At 50.6% G+C, this 27,371-nt stretch overlaps 1 protein-coding gene across 2 annotated transcripts in view; it reads left to right on the top strand.

The window, feature by feature from the left end:
* SLC4A5 (solute carrier family 4 (sodium bicarbonate cotransporter), member 5) overlaps positions 1 to 27,371 on the top strand; it is a 103,744-nt gene that overhangs the window by 46,427 nt on the left and 29,946 nt on the right. For both annotated transcript variants that reach the window (XM_006880846.1, XM_006880847.1), the window contains exons 5-13: positions 10,993 to 11,153; positions 11,936 to 12,091; positions 15,988 to 16,083; positions 17,205 to 17,260; positions 21,601 to 21,758; positions 22,476 to 22,563; positions 25,363 to 25,517; positions 25,707 to 25,895; positions 27,053 to 27,227. In XM_006880846.1, coding sequence (XP_006880908.1) covers positions 10,993 to 11,153; positions 11,936 to 12,091; positions 15,988 to 16,083; positions 17,205 to 17,260; positions 21,601 to 21,758; positions 22,476 to 22,563; positions 25,363 to 25,517; positions 25,707 to 25,895; positions 27,053 to 27,227 — 1,234 coding nt within the window. The remainder of the gene's footprint in view (positions 1 to 10,992; positions 11,154 to 11,935; positions 12,092 to 15,987; positions 16,084 to 17,204; positions 17,261 to 21,600; positions 21,759 to 22,475; positions 22,564 to 25,362; positions 25,518 to 25,706; positions 25,896 to 27,052; positions 27,228 to 27,371) is intronic.

Below are 27,371 nucleotides of genomic sequence, written 5' to 3' on the forward strand. Positions count from 1 at the left end.
GGGGAGCAACATGTCAGTCTGGAGACTAAGGTGGGCCTGATACTGGCCATGGTCTTTGCAATCACTTGCTATGAGTCAGAGAGCTGGACAGTGACTAGGGAGGATAGAAGGAGAGTTGATGTCTTTGAGCTGTGGTGCTGGAGAAGGGTATTGAATATACCATGAATTGCTAAGAGAATGAACAGGTTCATCCTAGAGAAGGTAAAGCCAGGATGCTCCTTGGAGGCAAGGATTCTGAAGATTTGTCTGACATACAGTGGACATGTTGCAAGGAGGGACCGGTCCTTGGAGAAGGACGTCATGCTTGGAAGGGTGGAGGGACAGCTCAGGAAAGGAAGACCCTCTATGAGGTAGATTGATTCAGAGACTCGGGGTAGATGTGTCAGAGACAGTGATTGGCACAGGACAGAGCAGGGTTTAGGGCTATTGTACATAAGGTCACTATAAGTCACAGGCGACTCAACGGCACGTAATAACATTACAGAAAACATCTGATTTTAACCACAAATTCAAACCCGTTTGTTAATGGGGAGGAAGAACTGAGAAACAAAGGTTGAGAAGTTCCACTGCTCAAGGGAAGTTATCACTGCCTCTGCAGTTAGCACATCGAGATTGGTGTGTTTTGTTATGTATTCTAAATAGTCCTATATAAAAAGATATTTGCTGTTGTTAAGTGCCCTGGAGTTGACGAATCCTCTTGGTAGCCCCACAAGTGACAGATCTGAACCCTGTCTCACGCTGCCCCCTCCTCTCCATCTCTGACATGTCCAAGGCCACTGTTCCAGTCACGGGGTCAGTCCGTCTCATGGAGGGTCTTCCCTCCACCTCGCCCAGCAGGATGTCTCTCTCCAAGCACTAGCTTCTCCTGACCACATGTCCACAGTATGTGAGACAAGGTGTCACCGACCTTGCCTCTAAAGGAGGTATAAATTACACAGCAGACAAGGACAGGCTCTCGAGGAGTGCTGCCTTGCACCGTCCCAGTCCCGCTTTGAAGAGCGCTCCTCCGGCCCGTTTGTGCTTTGAGCAGAGACTTGCCTGCCCTGATCCCTTGCCCTTGACCCTTTCTGCTGCTCTTGGCATGACTCAAACAGCGACTCTCTCTAATCGTATTTGTGACCGAATTAATCACAGAAAAAGCCTCCTTTCTGGACGCACTCTTTGCGTGACAGGGGAGTACTGCGGGGACATGTGACTTTGTGGGGCCCGACTCAGTGGGAGCGGGCCCAGCGACCCCCTCTCTTGGCACATACAGTGGCAGGGGCGGCACCCCAGCCTCAGGACTGGCAAAATCCCCGAGACGTTTACCAACCTGGAGCTTTTCTTTCCACTTGACCTGTTTCTCCAGCTCTAATGGTCTGCGTTTTAAAGCCGGCCGTGGTGGAAAAGTCACTCTGCAGTGGGCTGCTGGGGATTACCCTGGCGTCGCCCTATCAGGCCCCACCAGTCTTTGTCAGGCTGTAGTCAGAGGCTTTTTAAAGAGCGCATTCCTTTATTCATGCTAAAAATAAAAATGTTCACTTGTTTTATTGTGGAAAATTGCATTTTATATATAAGTTGTTGTGTGCCCTCAAGTTGGAACTGACCCATCCTCCAGCAGGTTTTCAGAGACAGTTAATTACACAGGAGGAGTCTGTCCATCCTTCTCCCACAGAGCAGCTGGTGGATTCGAACTGCATACTTTTGGGATTGTAGTGCAACTTCTTACCACTAGGCCACCAGAGGTCCCCTCACACACGTTGTTATGTGCCATTGAGTTGGCTGTGATGCGTGTTGATTCATGTACAGTAGCTCTGAACTCTGCCCTAGCCTGAGCCAGTCTCACTCACTTCAGCACCGCTACCCCCATTAACCCCAGTTACTGTGTTAATCCATCTCATCTGGGGTCTTCCACTCCTGTGCTGTCCCTCCACCCTTCCAAGCATGATGTCCTTCTCCAAGAACCAGTCCGTCCTGGCCACGTGCCCAAAGTGAGACGGAGCTTCAAAATCTTTGCCTTCTAGGGGAAGCTTGGTTTCACCCTTTCTAGGACAGACCTGTTTGCTCTCTGGACAGTGCTGATAGGGTGGGCTGGTCTTTAGGGAGAGGTGTCTCTAACCCAAAGCTTCATGGGTCAGCTTGTCTGAAGCCACGAGGAACTCCAAGCGGCAAAGATGGGCCCTCTCCTCCCGTGGCAGTTAACAACCTCCTAAGCCTACCAGGGTCACTCTGCGGCAGAGCCTGGGAGTGGATGATGCATGTACTTCGTGAACGTGGCTGCTGACCCACAGGTTGAAGGTTCTGGTCCACCCAGAGGAGCCTGAGGTGAAAGACCTGTGAGCTACACCCAAGAACTCGGCCGTGGACAGAGTCGTTGGTGCTCCACCAAGTTGGAACCGACTCACCGCTGACCCTCTAGCTGGGGTTTTCAGAGGCGTGAAATTACACGGGAGGAGACTGCCCACCTTTCTCCTGAGACGCAGCCGGAGATGCAGACCACCTGCTTTGGGCCGTCAGTGTAACCGATTATCCACTAGACCACCAGCATAATCCCACTTCCCCCCCTTTTTCTTTGTTATTGATATTTTAATGAAAGTTGACAGAAAACTTGGATTTCCATTCATTCATTGTTGCACATTTTCCTCCCTACCCCTCACAGTTCGCTTTTCTCGTTAAAAAGATCCTTTCATTTTGCAGTTTCCTCCCTCCCCCTGTCCCCCAGTCCACTTTACTATACACCTCTTATTCTGGACTGTTGTCATGCAAATAATGCCTCATCATATATTTCTTTTAGGCAGTTCTTTCCCTCATCTGTTTCAATGCTGTGTTCATTATTTATCTCCTCTTTTCTTAGTTTTCCCCAAACCCCCTTGCCAGTCCTGTTTTATAACAGTGGCACCATGCAGTATGTGTCCTTTTGTGACTGAGATACTTCACTCAGCATAATGTCCTCCAGGGTCACCCATGATGTGTAATATTTCCTGAGGGCCTTGTTTTTCAGTGCTGCATTGGTATTCCATTGTGTGAATGTACCACAGCTTCCCTATCCATTCGTTTGTTGATGGGCACTTGAGTTGCTTCCATCTCTTTGCTGTTGTGAACAACACAGCAATAAACATGGGTGTGCGTATATCTGTTTGGGTGGCAGTTCTGGTTTCTATAGAGTATATTCCAGTAGTATAATTGCTGCATCAAATGGTATTTCTGTTTCCAGCTTTTTGAGAAAGTGCCATACAGCCTTCCAGAGTGGTTGCACCATTTTACACTCCCACCAGCCGTGAATCAGTTTCTCCGCAGCCTCAGCATAATTCTACTTTAACACACATGGGGTTGCCATGGGTCACTTTGACTCGTTGGTAACTGATTAGCATATCGGAGAATGAGCCCCTGTGGACCACCACCTAGTGTCAGCAGCAACAAGGCAGCTCGTGACAATCTCGCATCCTCTAATCCCACTTTCCCAGACACGTGGCCATGCTGATAGAAATCCCAGGCCATTGCATTTGCACAGGGTCCTGGGCTGCAAGTTCAAAGAGGGCACCTCTCTGGGGGTTCAAGTCCACCAGTCACTCCACAGGAGAAAGATGAGAAATCGGTTCTTTTTTTTTAAGTTTTATTTTATTATTTTGTGTATGTACCTTCAAATCGGATCTGACTGGTACAGGAGGAGATTGCCCCTGCGTCTCCAGCAGAGCATCTGGTGGATTTGAACTGTGTACCTCTGGGATTGCAGTGCAGCTTCTTGCCACTAGGCCACCAGAGCTCCCCTGGGCAATCTATTCTTGTGTGATTTTTACAGCCTCTTAAAAGCCACTGAAGAGTCAGCTGTGACTCAGTCCTGACTCACTGGCAGTGAGCTTGAGTTTTGAGTTTTATTGCAGTCAGTGGTTCTGAAAGACAGGACCTCTTCGTCACTGACATAACCACAATGTTGTTGTTATTAGGTGCTGTCGAGTCAGGTACAACTCATCGTGACCTTGTGGCTAACAGTCCCGACCCGTGTCCTGTCCCAGCCATCCTCAGCATCCCTGACACACTTGAACGCACTGCTGCCGACACTGTGTTGTACATCTCGTTGAGGGGCTTCCCTGCTTCCGCTGTCCCTCAGCCTTTCTGAGTGTGATGTCCCTTTCCAAGGAGCAGTCCCTCCTAGCGACAGGCCCAACGACGTTTCACCAGCCCTCCCTCCACAGAGCACTGTGGCTTCAGTTCCTCTGAGACATGTCTGTTCATTCTTTCGGCCGTTCGTGAAATATTCAGTACTCGGCTCCGGTCCCACGACTCAGAGGCCCCGATTCTTTTTCTCTCAACCTTGTTCACTGTCCAGCTCCCACATACGCCTTTCTCCTCCCTGGGTTTGCTAACTGCATCCCTGTGCTGATGGTCCATTTGCTGCCTTGTTTTCTATATTTGCTATCAACTGTACAAGCCCCTTTTATAGGAAGTGGTGTATGCCCTGTCCAGAGGCAGAGCGGCCCAGCTGATTTCTGCAAGAGTGCCTGACGCCTGCTGCCGTGCCACTGTGAATACTGAAAAACAGACTCAAACTGTGCTAAAGTTCCCAGAGGAAGCTTTGCCTCAGCCATTTTTCTCGTAGCCGCCATTCACCCAAGAACCCATGGCATAGAGGTGACGTGTTTGGCCTCTCTGGTGCACTGGCAACTGGAAGGTTGTGGTCCAGCTAGAGAGGTTGTCAGTTCAAATCCCATTAGGATTCACGGCCTCAGAAGCCTGGTGGAGGGTCACTCTGCGTCAGAATGCAGTCCCCAGCAGCAGCAGATTCAGTACAGAGGATACACTGGGGTTACAGGACCAGTGGAGCTGAAGAAAGCAGATTGCTCACGTGAGCAGAGAGGCGGGAGAAAGTGCTCCAGGCCTTCAGCCAGCGTTCCCGGAGCTGCTGTGAGGGAAGGAGCCCCTGGATTCGCTCACTGAGTGCAGGAGCGTGGGACGCAGCATGCCAGGTGCTTGCCTGCGTGGGGACCTCAGACAAGCCAGACCCTCCTGAATCCGATGGTTACACATGGTGACAGGCAGGTGTTCCTCAGGGCACAGTCACGTTACCTGGAACGTTCCCCTGGTCAGACCTCCAGACTGTGGACCGTATCCTTTGTGGGGTGACCTCTAGGCATTGGCAGTTGAAGTCTCCCCCAGGTAACCCTAATGGGTAGCCAAGGTTGATGGTCCTCCATACCTCACCTTGTGCTAGCTAGTCAAGGTGAGAGTGAGCAAAACTTCCGGCTGGAGCCATTGATAATTTATTGTTCTTCAGTGCCGTTGGGTCATGATCAAGTTCACTGCTACAATCCCTGTATCAGTCCGTCTGGTTGAGGGTCTTCCTCTCTTTCTCTGACCCTCCACCTTTCCCAGCGTGACGTCTTTTTCCAGGATTGGCCTCTCCTGACAACATGCCCAGAGTGTGTGAGATGAAAGTTTCACCATCCTTGTCTCTGAGGCGCATCTTGGTTGTACTTCCTCTAAGACAGATTTGTTTGTTCTTTTGACTGTCCTTTCAATATTCAGTACACCTCGCCAGCACTGGAATCCAAAAACATTGATTCTTCTTTTTGACATTCTTCTACCTTGTTGAACTTGCAGATTCCAGGAAGCAGTTGAAAATATCATGACTTGGATAAGGCACACCTTAGTCTTTAAACTGGCATCCTTACTCTTTAGCACTTTATAGATGATCGTTAACTGTAGATCTGTCTTTTTAAAAAAATTTTATTGTATTATTTTTTTCACGTGTACCGTCAAATCAAATCTGACTGGTACAGGAGGAGATTGCCCCCTCCTTCTCCAGCAGAGCATCTGGTGGATTTGAACCGCATACCTCTGGGATTGCAGTGCAGCACCTTGCCACTAGGCCACCAGAGCTCCCTTGTAGATCTGTCTTTTAATTTCCTGACTGCTGCTTCCATGAGTGTTGATTGTGGGTCCAAGTAAAATTAAATCCTTGACAACTTTGATCTTTTATTGATTGTGATGTTGCCTATTGGTCCAGTGGTGAGGATTTTTGTTTTCTTTTTTTTTTTTTAGAATTCAATAAAGACTTATTAATTTTTTTCATTGCTGCACATTTTCTTCTCCCTGCCCTTCCTCCAGCCCTCCCCACGGTGCGGTGCACCCCTTATTCCAGGTTGTTGTCATACAAATAATGCGTAATCATATGTTCCTTTCAGACAGTTCTTCCCCTCCTCTGATCTAATGCAGTGTTCACTATCTAGCCACTCTTTTTCTATTCTTTCTCCTCAGCCCCCCATTTTTACAGAAACATAGGATTTTCTTTTTAGTATAAAGTACCATCCAGCAGGGTGTGTGTGTGTGTACAGTTTGCCCTCACACTGTCTCTCCCTCAGGGCTGGTCTATGGCTTGGTCATATGGGAACAAGTAACCATGTCCTACTGTGGAATTAAGTGTTTCGCGGAGTTTCCACCCTCCTAGCTGTAGAAGGTGTCGTTTTACACCTGTGACTTGTGCAGATGTGCCATTCTGTTCCTGTGATGATTTCCATGAGATGAAGTCACTACATCATAAAGATGTACAATTTAAAAACCTACAGAGGATGCTCATCTGGCCCGGGACAGGCCTGCCGTGAAGCCTGCAGTATAAACTAGCAAGCTACGTTATGCAGATGGCACAACCCTGCTTGCTGGAAGTGAGGAGGACCTGAAGCTCTTGGTGCAGAAGATCAGAGACTACAGCCTCAATTTGGGTTACCTCTTGACATCAAGAAAATAAACATCCTTCACCAGTGGCCCCCTAGGCAGCGTCATGCTAGATGGATAAGACATAGAAACTATTAATGATCTCATCTTGATTGGATCTGCAGTTAGCACTCTTGGTACAAGCAGTCAGGAGATTGGGAGAACTATGGCTTTGGGAAAGGCCAGCCATCAGGGACCTCTCTAGGTTATTTAAGGAGCAGTGATATCATCTTAAAGACTAGTGTGTGCCCGATTCAAGTCACAGTCTTTCCAAATACCTGCAATGCATCTGAGAGCTGGACTGTAAATAAGGATGACGGAAAGAATTGATGCACTTGAGCTGCGTTGTTGTAGAAGTCAGCTGAATATCCCATGAACTGCCAGAACGGACAAATATGTGTTGGAAAAGTGTAGCCAAGGTGCTTATTAAAGGCAAGGGTGGTTGAAGCTTCATCTCTCATGTTTTGGGCATGTTGTTGAGAGGACACTCCTGGGAGACAGACGTCATGCTTGGAAAGTAGGAGGGTCAGCGAAAGAGAAGACCCTCAACTAGGTGGATTACACAGTGACCACTACAGTGGACTCCATGTGTCAAAGATGGTGAGGATGACACAGGACAGGACAGAGTTCAGATCTATTACTCATTGGGTCTCTTTGAGTTGTATTTCATTTGATGTTACCTAATAACAACAACAGCTAACAAAGTGAGTTGTCTCAGAGTGCTGACCTCAGGTGTTGCAGAAGAGGCTGTCCTGTAGAATGTCGAGGTAGGGACTGTCGGTGAAGCGGGTTGCCAACCTTTCCTTGAAAGGAGTGGCTTCGATCAACCAGTCTTAACCTTGTGCACCGCCCAGGCCCCCAGCCTGCAGTACTGATGCTCTTGCTGTGTTCTAAGTCCTTGCTGACTCTTCATAACCCCTCGTATTGTGGGACAAACCACTGCTGGACCCTGTGCCGTCCTCGCTGTCACTGCTGGACTTGAGCCACTGCGTCCATCTCCCTGAAGGTCTTCCTTCTCACTGACCTTCTGCTTTTGCAAACATGGTGTCCTCTTGGGAGTGACCCCTCCTGACAACATGTCCAAAGTCTGTGACATGAAGACTCACCGTCCGCGCTTCTGACGAGCACCTTGGCTGAACTCTCCCCAGGAGAGACGAGTGCGTTCTTTCAGCTTTTTATTCGATTCTCTTCACCAGTGAATCTTCAATCTCCGAAGAAGCTTCGCATCTTCTTTCATCTTCCTTACCCATTATCCAGCTTTCACATGCTTATGAGGTGACCAGAAACACCATGGCCTGAGTCAGGCATGCCTTGGACCTCAACAGGACGTCCATACACTTTAGCACTTTAAAGAGGTCCTAGAGAAGAGAAGAGGGGAGGAGGGGAGAGGAGAGGAGAGAGGAGAAGAAAAGGTCTTTGACAGCAATACATTGTTTAATTTCTTTTTTAAAGTTTTATTTTATATTGGTTTGCATACAAAATTCATATACATTGTGTTTTATTCATGTACATTGTGTTTCACACATTCATTCATATTAGGTTTCATACCATCATTCCTGTATATTGTTTCATAAATATAACCACAGGATGTCTGTGCCCACTGTTTCCTCATGTTTTCAGGTCCCCACTGGATCCTTCCCAGTTCCTTCACCTCCTCCCTCTGCCCACCAAGCTCTGTGACTCCGCGATTGCCCAGCTGCCCACTCTCAGCCTCCTGGTCCCGTCCCCTTCTCCTTGTAGAATTTTTACACACATCTTACTAGTTAACTTTCTCTTTTTGCAATAATATAAAATAATGCAGAATTTGTCCTTGTGAAATTGAGTTATTCAGCATGATATTCTTGAGACTCTCCCATGTTATATAGTATTTTATGAAATTGTTGCTTCTTAGTATTGCTTAATATTCCATTACGTGAATGTACCATCATTTCTCAAGGCATTCGTTTGTTGATGGTCATTTGGGTTGCTTTCATTTTCTTGCTATTATGAACCAAATATCTGTGTCTCAGTTCTGTTTTCCTTAGGGTATATTCCAGGCAGTGGAATACCTGCATCATGTGGGATTTCTGTGTCCAGCTTTTTGAGTAAAAACCCAACTGCCTTCCAGAGTGGTTGTTCCATTTTACAATCCCACTAGCAGTGCACAAGAGTCCCAGTCTCCCCACCTTCTCTCCAATATGTATGACTTGCCGTCTTGTTAAATTTTGCCTCTGCTCCTGGGGTGACATGGCACCTCATTGTGGTTTTGAATTTAATCTCTCTTATTGCCGGTGATTTTGATGATTTCTTCATGCATTTGATTTTGTAACTCCTGCTTCCGTGGGTTCTGACTGTGGGTACAAGTAAGAAGAAATCCCTGGCAACTGCAATCTTAATCTCTCATGATGCTGTTTATTGGTCCAGTTATGAGGGGGGCGTTTGTTTTCTTATTGTTGAGTTATTGAACATATTGAAGAGTAGCTACTTAGTCTTTCCACTTCAAAACCTGAAATACTTGAGTCCCTATTTCTCCATATTTTCATTGATACCAGAAGTTGTCAGTCTTTTGAAATTTTGTCAGTCTGGGCAGTAAGAAATGTTGCTTCATTTGTTTTAATTTAAATATGTCCTTCCTTACAGCTGAAATTGAGAATCTTTTCATGTTTATCAGTCACTCAAAATTCTTAGAATGGTTTGCTTTTCTAAGGGACAATTTGAGTTTCCTAACTGAATTGAAGGAGCTTTGTTACATTGTAAATATTAGGCCTTTGATGGCCTCTTATTTGATGCTCTTTTTGTTGCAAATACCTTCCCCAGTGTGTTACTTCTCTTGAAATTTATGCCTTATTTTGTTTTCCAGAACTTTTCATTTGTTTTATTTTTGTACAATTAATTCTAATTTTTTTCCTTTGAAGATTAATGCCCTGTTTAAGTCTTTCTCCACAGCTGTGCATATAAGAATATTCTATGTTTTCTTCTCATGCATTAACAATTTTATTTATAAGTTATTCTTATATTTAGAATTTATTTCACATAGAATAGAATCCATGTAGGATAAATATTGCGTTTGGTGAGAAGTCAGGACTTGGGTTTCTTTTCCATTCATACTTTGATTATCTTTTAAAGAGCTCCATTTTCAAAATCTGAGTTCCCACATGTGTCCAGATCTGCATCTAACCTGTTTCTAGACTTTGTGTGCTCCTGGACTGGCATATTACTGTTTTGCTCACTCAAGGTGCTAAGCAAATTTCTGTATCTTCTTTTTTTTTTAGTGTGTGTGTGTGTGTGTGTGTCTGTGTTTCTTTTGGTGCCTAAACCCGGGAACAAATACATTTCTGTATCTTCTGTGGCAAGTAATCACCTTTTCAAAGGAATTTGAAAATTCACTAATCTCTGGTGATGTAGTCCATAGGGAGTTGTGCTGCTGAAGTGAAGGTGGTATCTCTCTGGCCGTTCAAATCCACCAGTGGCTCCTTGGGAGAAAGATAGACAATCTCCTCTTGTGTGATACAGCCTCTTAAAAACCTGCTGGAAGGTTTTTGGGGTTGGTTAAGACTGAATGGCAGTGAGGTTGTGTTTTCTAGTCATGTTCTACCCTGGGTTAGAGTAGGTGGAAGCCACACTCTAAGGTGAGTCACGTCTGCACAAAGCTGTGGATTGGTGTCTTTCACAGGTAGCCATCCGAGGGGAGAAACAGCCAGTGCTGCCCTGCCCAGCATCTGAGGCCCTCCTTCTCAGCCCCTTCACCCCACCTGTGACTCAGAGACCTCTGTGTGACACAGACATCTTCCTTCACCTTCTGATTTCCTCCCACCTGATGTCTAGATTTTCACCTAATCTTTCAGAGCCCAAACTCTAAGAGTGATAATCAGAGAAGCCCTAGGGGAAGACTTCCTGGCTCTTAGCAAAACATACTCCATAAGGCAGGTGCTAACTACCTTGTGACCCACCCTAGATTCCAGATGACATTTCATTTAGCCCCTTTATTGAGGTGTATTTATATACTTTTAAGATCCTCGCATTTCTAGTATCTTTGTTGAAATGGCTTTTAGTAAACTTGCAGACTCCTGCCGCCGTCATAACCTGCCATTAGCACATCTGTATCACCCCCCACACAGAGCCCTGCAGAGAACCCTCGAGACCAATTACAGTGGTTCTCTGGGCACCTTTGTTCTGAGGATGCAGTGTTAGCAGGTGTGGAGAAGTCATGCAGGGGTCTCAGGAGAGCCTCTGACACTGAGACCGAGTGTCCCGCAGTATCCACAGTGTGGCTCCCAGGATCCTCCTGGGGACACTGCGAAGCTGAGCCCATCCTTGTCCTTCCAGGTGGATAAAGTTTGAAGAGAAGGTTGAAGAAGGAGGGGAACGCTGGAGCAAGCCGCACGTGTCCACACTATCCCTGCACAGCCTGTTCGAGCTCCGGACCTGCCTGCAAACAGGAACGGTGCTGCTGGACCTGGACAGCTGTTCCCTGCCCCAGATCATAGGTGAGGCCAGGCCGCGGGAGCGCCCCTTGCTTCGTATCCGGCACCGGCACCTGCCCGATCCTGCAGGCTTCCTACGATGTCCCCAGCAGTGTCACCGCTGCTCCCAGCTTCAGTGACATCAGAGTTTAAGAAAGAGATGATCCTCTTAGATGATACATACCTGTATGACAAAAACGGGGTCGGGGTGGAAGTCTTACCTTCTGTGCAGGAGACCTGGGTTCAGTTCCCAGCCCATGGACTCCATGGCCACATGGTCCCTGTCTGTCATCAGGGGCTTGTGAGCGGCTGTGAAGTAAAGGAGGCTTCGGATCCACTGTGTGCATGGGGGGAAGATGAGCTTTCTTCTCCCGTGTGAGTCACAGCTTCTGAAAACCCACTGGTGGGCCCACTAAGATAGGTCAGAGGAAGCGGCAGTGAGCTTGGGATTTACTCTGTCACATTCCATTTTGCCAAAAATATTTTCCAAAAATACTTTGTAAAGAGAATTGTTTTAAGGACACAAACTGTTAAAAGTAACAGTACTTTGGTGCTTCTTGGAGTCCCGTATATATACTATTTGATTTCCTTTCCTCTGGAGCCTTGATAACACAATATATGCACACCTTTATCTTTCACACTTGGGGAAGCAGAAGGTGTGTGTCTTGACCAAAGATCCAATCGGTGGCCGAGACCGTGGCCACCTTTCCACCTCACACTTTCTCTCAACTCCACTAGTGACAGGTGGGACCCTGGGTCACTTCGTGGCTCTGTCCTGTGTGCCCAGCGCTCTGTTTCTCACGCAGATGATGTCATTGAGAAGCAGATTGAGGATGGCCTCCTGCGGCCGGAGCTCCGGGAGAGGGTCAGCTACGTCCTGCTGCGGAAGCACCGCCACCAGACCAAGAAGCCTATCCACCGCTCCTTAGTGGACATTGGGAAGTCGGTGTCCTCCACCACAAGTGAGTAGGGGCCATGCAGTGGATGCTGGGCATTCATCGCCTGCCCAGTGGTCACTTAGCAGCTTGGACGCACGTTGGACTTCACGTCTGGAAGAGCTGCTGGGGTTCTGGGAAGGCCTCCTCTGCCTCTTTCTTCTGCAGGTTTTTGGGGGCCCTTAGCTGCACCCCAGGGAGCTCTGATGGTTTTGTGGTAAGGAATTGCACTGCCAATGCCAAGGCATGTCATCTGAACCCACGAGCTGCTCTGTTGGAGAAGAGCAGTCTGCTCCCACGGGGTGGCCTGTCTCTGCCGGAGGGGCAGCTGTGCATGTTACAACTTGGTGGCACACAGTGACAGACCACACCCCAGCGCCGTCCCCACCACCACAACAGGAGCTTCCTAGGCAGGGAGGTGGCGCTCAGCCTGGGCTGCCCACTGTGGTCACCTGGGACTTGAGCCTTGCACCACCACTACCACCCCATTCCCAAGAGTTGCACTCGGTGGGTCTTGGCTGCTAAAATGTGGGGAGTTCTGCAGAGATTTCCCTGGCCCGACAGAGCTGGGAAATGCTGGTGAAGTAGCTTTTCTATAGCAGGGCTGGGAAACGAACCTCCAAACCACAGGGAGGAGCCACGAGCCTCAGGTGAAAATGCAGACAACAGGAAGGTCCAAGTTCATGTTCACATCCAGCGCTGCTTAGACTGGCAGCCATGCTGCTCTGATTAGCAGAGCCAGAGGCCACTGAGGTGAAAGTGCATTGTCCAATCACTCCTCAGACAGTGACCGTCCACTCTCTGCACCTCAGTGATACCTAGGACACTAGGTCTGCAGAGCCTGGCAGGCAAACACAAGAGCCGGACCAGAGTGGATAAAATTTACTGAGTAAAGCACTTTCAATGAATTGTTTAAAACAGGGAAGTGGTGTGTTTCTCTAACTGAAGATAGAGCTCTGGCGTGCTTTTGTCTGTAACAATGGGCTCAGTGTATCGGAGACGGTGGAGATGGTGCAGGACAGTCCAGGGTTCAGACCCATCGTTAGAGTCACTGTGAGTCATAGCTTGACGGCACATGAAAGGAACAATAATTGTATCACACTTCATATTACGTCAGAGAAAAAGAAATGTTTCCGTTTCATTCACAGTGCCTTCCATTATTAAAAACAAATGATTGCCACAAAAAATAGAGTGGAAAATAATTTTGTATTAGATAAGTTAAAAGTGTATATGCTTATTGTTGTTACGTGCTATCAAGTGGCCTGAGACTCACAGTGACCCTCTGTACAGCAGCTCTGAACCCTGCCCCATCCTGAGCCGAACTCACGATCTCTGACACACCTACCCCATTGCCCTAGTTACTGTGTCAATCCGTCTCATCTAAGATCTTCTCGCCTGCACTGTCCCTTTGCTCTTCTAAGCATGATGTTCTTCTCTAAGGACTGGCCCCTTCCATGCCCAAAGTATGTAAGATGGAGCTTCAGAATCCTTGCCTCCAAGGAGCAGCTTGGTTTCACCATCTTCAGTACAGACCTGTTAGCTCTCTTGGCGGTCCTCGGTATGTTCAAGACTTTGCTCCACCACAACGCAAAGGCAATGATTCTTCTATCAGCCTTAGTCATTGTCCAGCTTTCTAAAGCGTAGCAAGAAATTGTGTGAAGACCGTGGCCTGGATCAGGTGCACCTTAGTCTGTAGACTGACATCGTTGCTTTTGAGCACTCTGGAGAGGTCTCTGACAGCAGATTTTCCCAGTGCAATTTGTCTTTTGATTTCCTAACTGCTGATGCCGAGAGTGTTGATTGTGGGAGCAAGCTGAAATTGTTAACATCAGTCTCTTTTCCATCTATCATGGTGCTGCCAGTTAGCCCGGTGGTGAGAATCTTTGAGCTGGAGCTTCAGCCCATAGTGAAGGCTGCAGTTCTTGACCTTCTGCAGCAAATGCTTCAGGTCCTCCTCAGTTTTGGCCAGAAAGATTATGTCATCTGCATATTGCAGATTGTTGATGAGTCTTTCTCCAATCCTGATGTAGCATTCCTCCTCGTAAAGTCCAGCCCTTACATGATCTGTCCCACATATAGATTGGAAAGGTAAGGAGACAGGATGTGTCCCTGGTGCCTGCCTTTCCTGACTTGAACCATTCAGTAGTTCCTTACAGTGTTCTGACAGTCGTTTCCTGGTCCAAGTGTAAGCTCCACATGGACACAGTCAGGTGTTCTGGATTCCTGTTCTTCTCAAGGTCAGCCACCATTTGTTGTGATCTGCACGATCAGATGCCTTTGCATAGTCAAGGAAGCACAGATAAACATTCTTCTGGTACTCTCTGCTTTCAGCCAAGACCTGTCTGACATTGGCCACGATGTCCCTAGTGCCACAGCCTCTTCTAAACCCAGCTTGTATTTCTGGTAGCTTAGAACAACAGTGGTGGTTTTTTTTAGGCTTGTTAAATGATTTGAGGCAATTTGACTAGAGCAGAATGTACTTATTCTACAGAATACACATCAAGTAAAAGTGCTTTTTTGTTTGCAAAATTGAGTTATTCTGCTGATAGGAAATAGTAGGCACTCATTTGGGATAATGCACCTTCCAGAAACACCACATGCATTTTTTACTGTGTCAGACTTAAAACATGTTCCACACGCAGGCAGAGTGAGGGACTGTAGGCTGCTAGGTCCTCCTGGACAGCAGGGGGTCCCTCTAACCAACAGCTACTAAACCCTGGGGTACAGTCACAGAGCAGGGAGGCAAACCAGGCAGGGCAGCCTTCCAATTCAAAGGGAGAATACCAGAAGTGACCCTCGGCCACGGGCTGTTTCTACTCCACACATGTCAGCTTGCACTTGATTCTCCAACCTTCACTGCTTTCTTTTTACAACGCTGATTTGGACTGACTTGTTCAGATTGGGGTTTATTATCTAGTGAGTCATGAGAGAAAGCAATTTCTGCGTTTTCTTGTAAACTGTGCGAAGTTTGCAGAAGGTTGCAGGGGAGGAGGAGCCTAGGGAAGCCAGTCATGACGCCTTTATGTAAAGATCCCACCTGCTTCGTGGTGCACATTGAAGACGTCCTCAGCGGTATTGACACAGGCAGCGGTTCTCAGGTCCATCCCCAGGGTGTGGAGATGAAACGGTGTTGTTTAGGGATTTGGTGATGTGGCTACTTGGCTTTGAGGCTAAACGTTTTGGTGTTGGGGAATCTGATGGGAGTATATGGAGGCCAGATGGCATTGATCTGGAGGAACTGAAGACTTCAGATTGCAACTGGGATCAATCCTGAGTTTCCCCAAAGGAAAGCCCTGTGAAGGGAGCAGCTTGGAGGTAGACATACTGATTCCAGGAGCCAGTGAGAAGCAATTGACCCATTTGACCCAAGGTCAAAGCCAAGATCATTGGCAAATGTGCCAACACATCGTTAACTGCAGAAGCTGATGAGAATTTCCTGGAGAGGAACGGTGTGGTGGCTCCTGGCCTGTTCTCGAATGCTGGAGGAGGGACAGGCTGAAGCACCTCCACCACGTCCGCTACGGCCGTCTGACCTTCAGCTACGGTAGAGGCTCAGTTTCCCACCTGCTCGTGTCTGGACCTGCTCATGTCTGTTCAGGAGTATGTGGAAAACATGGAAGTGTTCAGTTGTACCCACGACAGAGTGCCAAGACTGAACGTCGGATGCATCTGAGAAAGCCTCGGGGTTAGCTGACACTGTGGAGGGTTCTGCCAGGGGAATCGTGTGCACAGCCGTGAAGAACAAACATGTTTGACAAACGCACACTTGTTCCTGGGAGGGGAAAGGTGGGCCTCCCAGGCCAGGTGGGCCTCCCAGGCCAGGTGGGCCTCCTAGGCCAGGTGTGTCTGCATGATTGCACTCATGTGAGTGAGGTGCTGACCAGGGAGGATGCCCACTCATGTCCTCTCTTTTCTCCTCACAGCCCGCAGCCCAGCCCGCAGTCCGACACCCCGCAGCACTCTGCACCGCTCCACAGAGGACCTGAGGGTGCGGGACAGCGCCAACTACGGACGTCTGTGTGAGTCTGTCCTCTGCCCATGGGAGGGGCTGTATGTGTGTGTCTGTGTGCACTTGAGCATGTGCATGTATGTGACTGTCCATCTGTGAAAGAAGAGTCTACAGGAAGTTATTCACCCCCTCAGTGATGGACTGTGTTACAGTGTCCTCTCCCTGTGAGGGAGCCTATGTGAGGATTTTCTAACCTTCAGTGATGGCGTCTGTGTGTGGGTGTCCTCTCTGATGGTGTCTGTGTGGGGGTGTCCTCTCTGCTCAGTGGTGGAGTCTGTGGGTGTCCTCTCTAGAGCGATGGTGTCCTCTCTCAGTGGTGGAGTCTGTGTGAGCACCTCTTTTCTCCTGGTGGTTCTGTACTGCTGGATACGATTTGGTTCGTTCCATTTGGGGTCTTTGCTGCTTGCCCTTTCGGCCTGGTGGATGTGCTGTGTGGCCTTTTCCTTGGGGCCTGGGCGCAGAATGCCTGTGGAATTCTCAGCCCGACCGTCAGCACTGTGAGTCCTCCCTGAGTCTGAGTCACCTCAGGTGCTGATTGACAGGCCTCAAGCTTCAGCCGTGACTCTGAACCAAAGCTCTAAATCAGCCCAGACATATCGATACTCAGTTTGTTGTTGAGAAAGTTCCTGGGCGTTTTCATCTCAGTACCTTGTTGTCACTACACTTATCCTTTCCCTGCTTTCATGGAACCGCCCCACGATATGCTTGTTAAAGGCAGGACAGGCCGTTCCCCAGCAGACCCCCAGAGACCCTCCCACAGGTGACAGCAGCCCCTCCATCTCTACGCTGAGGCACTGATCTGCGCACAGCTGGGGGAACTGGGGAGCGGTCAGGAGGGCTTCTGAGGTGTGGGGGTCACTTTCTGGGCAGTGGGGGGTGAAGAGCCTGTGAGTTTTTAGTCTGTGAGTAGCAGGAACTTGGAAATGAAGCATGATGAGAAAGTGGTATGAACAGAAGCCCAGACGAGGGGGAAGTCAGCTCAGCGCTGGGCCTCTCACTAGGCCCCAGTGGTGGCTGTGGGTGCTATGACGGTAGGGTTCACCCCATTTTTCTCTCTGTGACTAGAGACGAGGGTCCATGGTGTCCTGTGGGCTCCTGGACCCCTGACGGTCATCTTGTGTTCTCTCCTAGGTCACGCCCAGAGCAGAAGCATGAACGACATTTCTCACACAGCAAACACGGACCAAGTAAGGAGGCCCCTCCCTGGGGGAGCAGGCGGTAAAAGGGACCTTTGTGTGAAAGGAGGGCACCCCTCCAGTCGATGCTGAGCCCGTATTTCGGGCCCTGGGGGGTCAGGGGACAGAGGGCCATGAGCAGGGGCCCAGCTGTCACCGAGCATGGGATCTGTGAAGCGGAGGTAGTTCTATCTTCCCAGGACCCCCAGAACCTTTACACGTAGGCGGAAGGTCCAGGCCAGCGGATAGGAGGCAGGGACGCCTCTACTGGGGGTGAACTCATTTAAAAACCCCACATTTCGCTTCCGGTCGCTGGCGCTCTGGGAGCTGCGGTGACGGTGCAGACATGGCCAAGCCAAGAACCACACCCCCCACAACCAGTCCCGAAAATGGCACAGAAATGGTTTCAAGAAACCAAGATGGCAACGATATGAGTCTCTTAAGGGGGTAGACCCCAAATTCCTGAGGAACATGTAATTTGCCAAGAAGCACAACAACAAAGGCCTAAAGAAGATGCAGGCCAACAATGCCAAAGCCATAGATGAACGTGCCGAGGCTGGGAAGGCTCTCGTCAAGCCCAGGATGCGAAGGTATCTCAACCACAAGCTCAGCCGACTCGCCTACATCACCCATCCCAGGTTTGGGAAGTGCGCTGGGGCCCACACTGCCAAGGGGCTCAGGCTTTGACCGGCCAAAATCCAAAGCCAAGGCTGACAGGAAGGCAGAAGCTCCAGCAAAGTCCTCAACTCAGGCGCCAGCCAAGGCCTCAACCCAGGCTCCTGCTCCAGGCCAGGCTCCTCAAGGTGCCCCGGTCCCTGCAGAGGCTCCACCATTGAGTCCTCCATCTGAGGACAGAAGGACTGGGGTGACCGCCTGGGCAGCTGCCATCTGCCTGGGACTGGTGTCCTCCTGTGCTGTTTGTACAAATAAATCCGAAGGCAGGAAAAACAAAGCAAACCCACACTTCACTGGCTTTCCAAGGCTGTCCGTTCTAACAGGACACTGCCTGCGTTCCTCCCTGCAAGCGACTGGAAGATTCAAGCCGAAAGAGACATATGTTGTTGTTGTTATGCCCATGTTACTGAGTAGAATATTGTGGCTTAAATCGACTAAGCAGCATGTCTGAATTCGTAAAGATGAAAAGCCGTAAAGCCAGGATGCAGATCCTGGTGTTCTGATGCCGCTGCTCTTAGCGGTCAGTGAGTCAGCCCTTCCCAGTGGCCCTGTGAGCCACGCATCTGAACCTTGCTCTTTCCTGCACCGTCTCTGAGGTGCTTGTGCCCACTGTCGCAGGGCCTGTGCCAGGCCTTCCCGTTCCCTCTCTTTCTCTGACCCTCCACTTGTTCCAGCATGACGACTGTCCCCTCCTGACAACATGCCCAAGGTGAGACCCATGTCACCATCCTTGCCTGTAAGGAACTCCCTGGGTGACTTCTCTCAGACAGACTTCTTTATTCTTTTGGCAATCCACGGGATAGGTAATACTCTTCTCCAACACCGCAACATCTGTCATGATTTCCGTCTAAAATGAAGTTTTAATTAGACTCTGGGATTAGCTAGCTTTTGATCTCCTCATCTGAAAAATGGGACTGAGGGGTTACTTTCCTTGTTGGATAGACCAGTGTCATCACCAGCAGAAAAACACTGTGCTCACGCTGGAGACACCGTCAGGGAGGCTGACGTCAGCGTGGCAGTCTAGAAGATGTGCCGTGTTTCTGCAGAAACTTAGGTTTTTCTGAAACTGCCCCTGCAGTGGGATGTGTCATAAACAATTTTCATAAGCTCAGCTTGCGTGTACCAGTATGCCTAAAAGGCTCAAGCGCTAGGCTGTGTTTGTGCTTTGACTGTCTAATGCTTACCTCAGGTGGTCGTTTTTGTTGTTATGTGCTGTCGAATTGCCTGTGACTCATAATGACCCTGTGTACAAAAGCCCTAAACCCTGCTTTATCCTGTGCGAGTTTCACCATCTCCGACACACCTACCCCCATTACCCCAGTCACTGAATCAATCCATCTCATCGAGGGTCTTCCTCTCCTGCGCTGTCCCTCCACCCTCCCAAGCATGATGTCTCTCTCCAAGGAATGGTCCCACCTTGCAACATGTCCAAAGTATGTCAGACGATGCCTCAGAATCCTTGCCTCCAAGGAGCAGCCTGGCTTCACCCTCTCCAGGATGAACCTGTTCATTTTCTTAGCAGTTCATGATATATATTCAGTACTCTTCTCCAACACCACAGCTCAATGGCATCAATTTTCCTTCTATCCTCCCTTGTCATTGTCCAGCTCTCTGATGTATAGCAAGTGATTGCAAAGGCCATGGCCTGTATCAGGTGCACCTTCGTCTCCAGAGTGACATCATTACTCTTCAGTACTTTGGAGAGGTCTCTAACAGCAGACTTTCTCATCGCAATATGTCTTTTAATTTAATTTGCTGGCTGCTGGTGCCAAGAGTGTTGATTGTGGAGCCAAGCAAACTAAAACTGTTAGCAATCTCAATCTCTTCACCATCTATCATGATGCTGCCACTTCGCCCAGTGGTTAGAATCTTTGTCTTCTTGACATTGAGCCTCAATCCATACTGAAGGCTGCAGTCCTTGACCTTCTGCAGCAAGCGCCTCAGGTCCTCCTCAGTTTCAGCAAGCAGGGTTGTGTCATCTGCATAATGCAGGTTGTTGATGAATCTTCCTCCAATCCTGATGCCACTTTCCTCCTCATAGAGCCCAGCGTCCCAGATAATCAGTTCTGCACCCCAGGTAGAGGAGCTGTGATCTGATCCAATCACAGTGATGCTTCTGATTCTGTGTTTTTCCTTGTTGGTTTCGTTTCTGGAGTTTTAAAGTCGCTGCTTTTGTCAGACTCTGATGTTTTGGTACAGTGGTGTGGGAATTAGTATTTGTGATTGTATATCATAACTTTTGGGAGCGTGTAGTATTCATTAAGGAGCTCTGGTCAGCGTTCAGAGTGGGTTGTACTGCTCACCCTCAGGCCACACACTTCTCTGCAGGATTGAATCCATCAGTGGCTCCAGAGGAGAAAGATGGACAGTGTCTTCCTGTGTGATTCAGAGCCTCTGAAACCCCACTGGAGGGTCAGCCATGAGCTCGGACTCCACAGCAGTCAGAGGAGATGAGTAGTAATTAAAGGGAAAAGGGAACAACTTTTTAAAATTCTTTTTCTTTTGTATTGGTTTGCATACAAAATTGAAACCAGTATCCACTGTTTTGTTTATATATATTGTTTCACAGATTCCTCTGTTCACATTATGCTTCATAGTATCATTCCATACATTGTGTTTGATAAAATTCATCACCATGGATCCGTGCTCCCTCTCAGTTACTAATAATGCTGGAACTAATAATACTATAATGTAGAGTAGGGAAACAAGAGGTAACTCGTGGTTGCTGTGAAGCTGAACACTGTGACACTGATGTGTCAAATGCGATAATGGTTGCCCATGGCAGACAGTGTTTGGTGGAGCTTCCTGATTAAAACAAACGTGGAAGCAGGAGTGGCATCTACTTCCTACATAGCTTGCCTCCAGAAACCCTGTGAACCTGGAGAAAGGAAGAATGTTATACAGGAAGTGTCCAGGTATCTCGTTCATAGGGTCACTATGAGTCGCTGAAGACTCAACGGCACACACACAACAACAGTATAGGAAAAATAGAATAATTTTCATTTCAGTGTTCATGTAATCTAAGAAATAACACACAACTACTTCTATGATAAGGGTGCTCTAGTGGCCTATTGGCAAGAAGCTGCGCTAAAATCCCAAAGGCCCATGGTTTGAATCCACCAGCTGCTCCATGGGAGAAAGATGGGCAGTCTCCTCCCTTGTGATTAACTGTCTCTGAAAACCTGCCGGAGGGTCAGCTATGGGTCGCTTTCAACTCGATAGTACTCAGCAACAACATTCTGTGATTGAACTTGACACTGAACTAAAAGAACTGTGGTGGCCTGGAGGGCAAGTAGTTGCACCGCTGACTCACAGTCAGGCAGTTGGAATCCACCAGCTGGCCCTTGAGAGAAGAATGGGCAGTCCCTGCCCTTAGAGTTTACAGCCTCTGAAAACCTCCTGGAAGAACAGCTGAGAATCACTTCTCACCAACAAGGAGTCGAGCTGCTGAGTTGACCGATGACTAGGAATCTGTGTAGCCTGGTTTGGGAGGTGGTCCATGCGCGGGGAGGGGAGGGGATGGGCCCCAGTTACCGCTCTGGGTGACACCAGATGTTAGTGGTGACGTGATCTTGAGAGAACTGAAGTTCAGGCGGTGGGAGGGGAGTGAGGAAGTGAGAGCTGAATCCTGCAGTTACGGGCTGGTCTCTGGGTGTCCTGTCTCCTCCCCTGACCAGCGGAAGAACAAGTTCATGAAGAAGCTCCCCAAGGACTCAGAGGCCTCCAACGTGCTGGTGGGCGAGGTGGACTTCCTGGACCAGCCCTTCATCGCGTTCGTTCGGCTCATCCAGTCCGCCATGCTGGGAGGGATGACAGAGGTGCCTGTCCCCACCAGGTGAGTGGACAGCCCTGACTCCCCACCACACGCCCCAGGCTGTGAGAGACCCCTTCACACGGGAGGGAGAGGAGGGCATTTACAGTGGGGGAGGGGATTCTTCCGGCCGGAACAAGAACTCGAAACGTTTCTTGAACCTCATCACACAGCTTCATGAAGCCATCGTGCACGTAAATGTCGTTGAATTGAGAAGTGTTCATTTATAAATATGTATGGAGCTCCGGCAGCCTCATGGTGAGAACCTGTGCTGCAATCCTTGAAGGAATGCGGTTCAAATCCACCAGCTGCTCCCCAGGAGACGGATGGGAAATCTCCCGTGCAGTTCACTGCCTCCAGAGCCCGCGGCAGGAGCAGCGGTGGGCTGGTTCTGACTGGACAGCACACAACAGCAACAAAAGATTTAACACGCTGTTGTTTTCAGTGGTTACAGAAGAAAGATGCCAGTTATTGGGAGAGATGCTTCTGGGTGAGGGGAGGCAGCAGACAGTGGTCGGGGGAGGACACCAGGACTGAATAAAGAGATGTGTCCAGGGTCAGCCCAGCATCCGTAAGAGCAGTCAGCCTGTGGGCAGCTACAGTGCTGGAGGCGGACACCGTTCGATGCCAGCAAATCTTCTGTGCAGATGTAGAAGGATTCCACCTTCTCGCCACTCCTGCTTTTCCTTGTCGTTTTCTTCTGCTCCTTCATCTTCATCTCCTCCTCCTCCTTCTCTGCAGATTCCTGTTCATCCTGCTGGGACCTCCTGGAAGAGCCAAGTCCTACAATGAAATCGGCCGGGCCATTGCCACCCTCATGGTCGACGATGTAAGTGGTGATGAGAAGCGGGAGGTATCCGCCCCAGCGCCGTCCAGTCATCCGTCCACCCGCGCGTCTCGGCACATTCCATCCCCCGCACTGAAGAGTATGAGAACCAGGCCACAGTCTAGGTCCGGAGCCTCAATCTAGTGAGATAAACAGATTTCTAGTCAAATAATTAACTCGTTCCAAGAAGTCACAGATGTTGTTGTTAGGTGCCAGTAAGGTGACTGTGACTCACAGTGACCCTGTGAACAGATCTGGACCCTGCCCTGACCTGTGCCGTCCTCCTGATCTCTGAAAGGCCCGAACCTGTTCTTACAGTCAGTCCATTTCATCGGGGTCTGCCTTTCTCTCTCTGACCTTCCGTCTTTCCCAGCCTGATGCCCTTTCCAAGGACTCCCTGGTCCTGACGACGCGCCCACAGTCTGTGAGGTGGTACTTCACCATCCTTGCCCTAAAGAAGCCCTGCGGTTGACCTTCCTCCAGGGCAGCCTCGCCTGTTCTTTCGGCAGTCCGTGGGACGGTCCCTGTTCTCTCCCACAGACAGTTCCGTGCCTCCGTTCTTTCTCAGCCTTCGTGACTCAGTGTCCAGCTTGCAGATGCATAGGAAGCAGGTGGAGGTGCCCTGTTGTGGACAGACCAGCCCTGCGGTTTTGATCTTTAAACTCATGTTGAGACTGTTGTTCTTGGGTGCCGTTGAGTGGGTGCCGACTCAGTGACCCCACGAATAACGGGCTGAAATGCTGCCCTTTCTCACCGGCTCCATGCTTGAGCCCCTGGTTCCAGCCGTTGTATCCGTCCGCATCGTTGAGGGCCTCCTCTCTTTTCATGCCCGTCCACTTTTCCAAACATGATGTTCTTCTCCAGAAACTGACCCTTCCTGATCACCCTGAGCCTAGGAAGTGGGCATTCCAGACGAAGGGGACAGTGACGGTGACTTACAGGAGAAGTGGTTCCTGGGGACCCAGTGTGAGAACTCAGGGCAGGTGACGGCGACAGGAGCCAGAGACGGTACAGCACCTTGAGGGAAGGTGACAGCAGTCAGGAGCTGGAGATGGCACAGGAGCCTGAGACCACACAGTGCCTTGAGGTCAGGGCTGGGGACACGGTGGGGAGGGGACCTCACCTGCCGGCTGCCCTGAGTCGGTTCTGAGTCCCTGTGAGCCTGCAGGGCAGGTTACAAAGGCCCTGCCTCGTTTCCAGGGCTGAGCCCCCCACGGGAGCAGAGTGCCTCAGCTGTCTCCCCCAGACTGGCTGGGAGTTTCGAACAGCCACCGGGGCCCCACGGGGACTTAAAGCCTGGACGCAGGCTGACCAGCTCTGTCGTTTAGACAGCATCGCTGGAGACAGTGTGTAGAGAGACGCGCTGGCCTTCCAAGAGGGAAGGCCTACACTGGTGGCTGTCCAGCCAGCTTGGCCCCTCGGTGAACACACGTGTGTCAGAGCAGAGGTGACCGTCGCAGGCCTCTCCACGGCTTCTTGGTGGCGGAATCCTGCCGCTGGCTGGACGTACACTGCCCGGCTCTCCATTGGCAGTAGCATCTCTCACTCCACCATCCAGGGCCTGCGAAGAAGGGCTCAAAGGATTCAACACAGCCCAGTGCTCAGCTGGGTCCAGCCCACAGGGACTCTCCTGTTGTGAGGAGGGGCCGGTCCTTGGAAAAAGACAGCAGGCTGGGAAAACGGGGAATCAGAGAGAGAGAGATCCCCGGTGAGATGGGCCAACACGGTGACGCACTGGCGTGTGTCAGAGATGAGGACGGCACGGACAGGACCCGGTTCAGGCCGTGGGTCCCTGTGAGTCGAGTCATACCCTCCTCGACAGCACCCAATAACAACAACGTGGTGAAGGTGGGGGCCTCTGGTCACTTAGGCAGGTGAGGGGCCGCTGCAAGCTGAGAGGCAGCACCCGTCGGCATATTAAATCCCCAGCAGCCCCGAGAGAGAAGGGTGGACACTGTCCTCGCAGCACTCACAGCCTCGGACGGCCCGCTGCAGAGTCAGCTGTGAGCTGGTTGTGGCTGGACGGCAGTGGGTCTGTGGCTTAAGGAGAACTTGCTCTGCCCAGTGCAGAAAGAGGAGACAAATGGAAAGGATGACTGAGCACATTGCAGGCCTGTTTTCCCAGTGAAAGAGCAAGGCAGGAGCGGCTGTCATTTTCATAGAGCCCTACAGTGTGTCTTCGCGTAAAAGATCTGTGAGTTCAGCCTGTGTTTTAATGCTGCTGTGTCCGCCAGCATGTGGCCAGCAGGGACCAGTTTTTGGAGAAGGACCTCATGCTTGGAAGGGTGGGAAGGAGGAAGACCCCGGACAGGACGGACCGGCGTGGTAGCTGGGGCAGTGGGGTAGCTGTGTGGGAGTCAGCGAGACTGGCTCAGTCCAGGGCAGGCTTCAGGGCGGTGGTCACAGGCGACATAACAGCGTATCCCCCAGCTGCTCTGCAGGGGGATGGCAGCCACCTCTTCCTGGGATTTACAGCCTCTAAAGCCCCCCGCAGGGTCAGCCTGAGCGGGTCCCTCTTGGCCGGCAGTGAGTTAATTGAGCTGTTACGGCAAAGTTGAGGGGAGATGGTGTCTTCAGATGCTTGGCAGGGACAGCGTCCAGTGCTTGGCAAGGGCATGATTCTGGACAGCATAGGACTGGCCGGTCAGGAGGACCCCCCCCCCTTTGCATCCTAATTTACCTGCCTTCTGTGTTCCCTCCTTGGAAACCGAGAACGAGTTTGCTTTGTCTAACACTGTCGGTGACGTGGGCAGGAAGGGGCCGTGAGGGACGATCAGCTTTGCTCTCGTCCTCTGTCCCCAGCTCTTCAGCGATGTGGCCTATAAAGCCCGCAACAGGGACGACCTGATTGCAGGGATTGATGAGTTCCTGGACGAGGTCATCGTCCTTCCCCCGGGAGAATGGGACCCGAATATCCGAATTGAGCCCCCCAAGAAAGTCCCCTCAGCAGACAAGAGGTATGTGTAGGGTTGGGGGGCAGACAGTGGAGAACCTCGTGTCTGTTTTTGCTCTGAGACTTCTTTGCAGCCAATCTGGCCGAGTTAGCATGGTCCACCCACCTGGGTGCCCGGCAAAGCCCCCACGGGTTGGAGACGCGTCTTTTAACTTGTCGTTTGGGCCACCCCAGCTCACACTTCTCTTGGCAGGAAATCCGTGTTCTCGCTGGCGGAGCTCGGGCAGATGAACGGCCAGGTGGCTGGTGGTGGGGCGCCCGGAGGTGGTGGTGGAGGCGGCGTGGCCGGCGGAGGTGCTGGGGCTGGAGGCGGGAGCGGCGGCGATGACGAGGAGATGCCAGCCACGCATGAGATCGGGGAGGAGCTGCTCTGGACTGGAAGGTGCCCGTCCACCTCCCTGCTGCCCAGTAACTCCACCTCAGCCTGCCGCCCTCACCCTGGACCCCCAGAGACCCCCCCTAGACCCACCAGAGTGGCTGCTGCAGGGCCCCAGGCTAGGACATGGAGGGCGAGAACCAAAGTTCTCTTGAGATACTCTCTAGTACTTTTCTAACTCTTTAAAACTTTACTTATTAACCCAAAACTTTTTAAAAGAAATTTCTCCTGACTTGGCTATCTTTGCTCTCAAATTGGGGGCAGGGGAGGAGGGGAATGCCCTGTCAAGAAAAGGTCAGTGTCCCCTTTGACAAAGGAGCTGTGTTTCTGATGCTTTTGGAGGCCACTGTGGAGCTGGGCCAGTGTTTGTCACAGAGGGGTGACGCAGCCCCCTTCCCTTCCACCCTAGGATTTGGGGCAGTGTCTAGAGGTTTCGTTTGTTGTATTGAGAAGGGGGGGGGAGCTACTGGCATCTAAGGAATAGAGGCCGGGGATGCTGATAGACATCACAACACGGAGGACCCCCTCCAGCAGTAAAGGGTCATCTAGTCCATGTGTTAATACTGAGCTCTGGTGGCCTAGTGGTAGCAAACTGCGCTGCTGTCCCAAAGGCACGCAGTTCGAATGCACTTGCGGTTCTGCTGGAGGGGGATGGGCAGTCTCCTCCTGGCCATTCACCGCCTCGGAAAACCCACTGGAGGGTCAGCTGTCGGTTGGCTCTGACTAGACGGCACACAACCGCAACTGTTAACAGTTGTGAAGCTGAGAGTGGAGTCTCCAGCTGACTTTGTCCCTAAACGTAAAAATCACTTGTGAAGTTGTAGAAAACAGACCATTTATCAGGCTCTGTGGCATCTTCCAGCACGTCCCTTCCCTAAAGTCAGGCGCACCTGTGTTCACCCCGCTCAAGAGTCCTGCTGTAGGTGGACCAGAGTTCCACCATCTCTGGGCCCCAGGGCGCCCGTTCTCCACACAGGGCTGGGGCTACCTAGAGAGCCCCACCAGGCCTTCCGTCTCCAGTGCAGGCCCAAGGGCACCCTCTCAACCCTGCAGGAATTCATCTCCCGTCCCCGCCTCCCCCCTCTCCCACCACCCCGGACTCTGTAGCTAGCTCTGCCCTGCCTGGGGTTGACGGGAGGAAGCAGTCCCGGTCTCTCGGGCAGGTTCTTTGGGGGCCTGTGTCTGGACGTCAAGAGGAAGCTGCCCTGGTTCCTGAGCGACTTCACTGACGGCTTCCACCTGCAGTCCATCTCCGCCATCCTCTTCATCTACCTCGGCTGTATCACCAACGCCATCACCTTTGGTGGGCTTCTGGGCGATGCCACCGACAACTACCAGGTGTGTGAGCCAGGTCCGGGATGCTCTGCTGCCACCTGGTGGTGGTGACGAGCTTAACTTGCCCGCCGGTGAGCCAGGGACGTCCACGCTCAGCCTGGGGTCAGGGGCAGGTGAGCCAGGGACGTCCACGCTCAGCCTGGGGTC

The sequence above is a fragment of the Elephantulus edwardii genome, unplaced genomic scaffold, assembly GCF_000299155.1.
Source record: "Elephantulus edwardii isolate Elephantulus edwardi_28Jun2011 unplaced genomic scaffold, EleEdw1.0 scaffold00011, whole genome shotgun sequence".
NCBI lineage: Eukaryota > Metazoa > Chordata > Mammalia > Macroscelidea > Macroscelididae > Elephantulus > Elephantulus edwardii.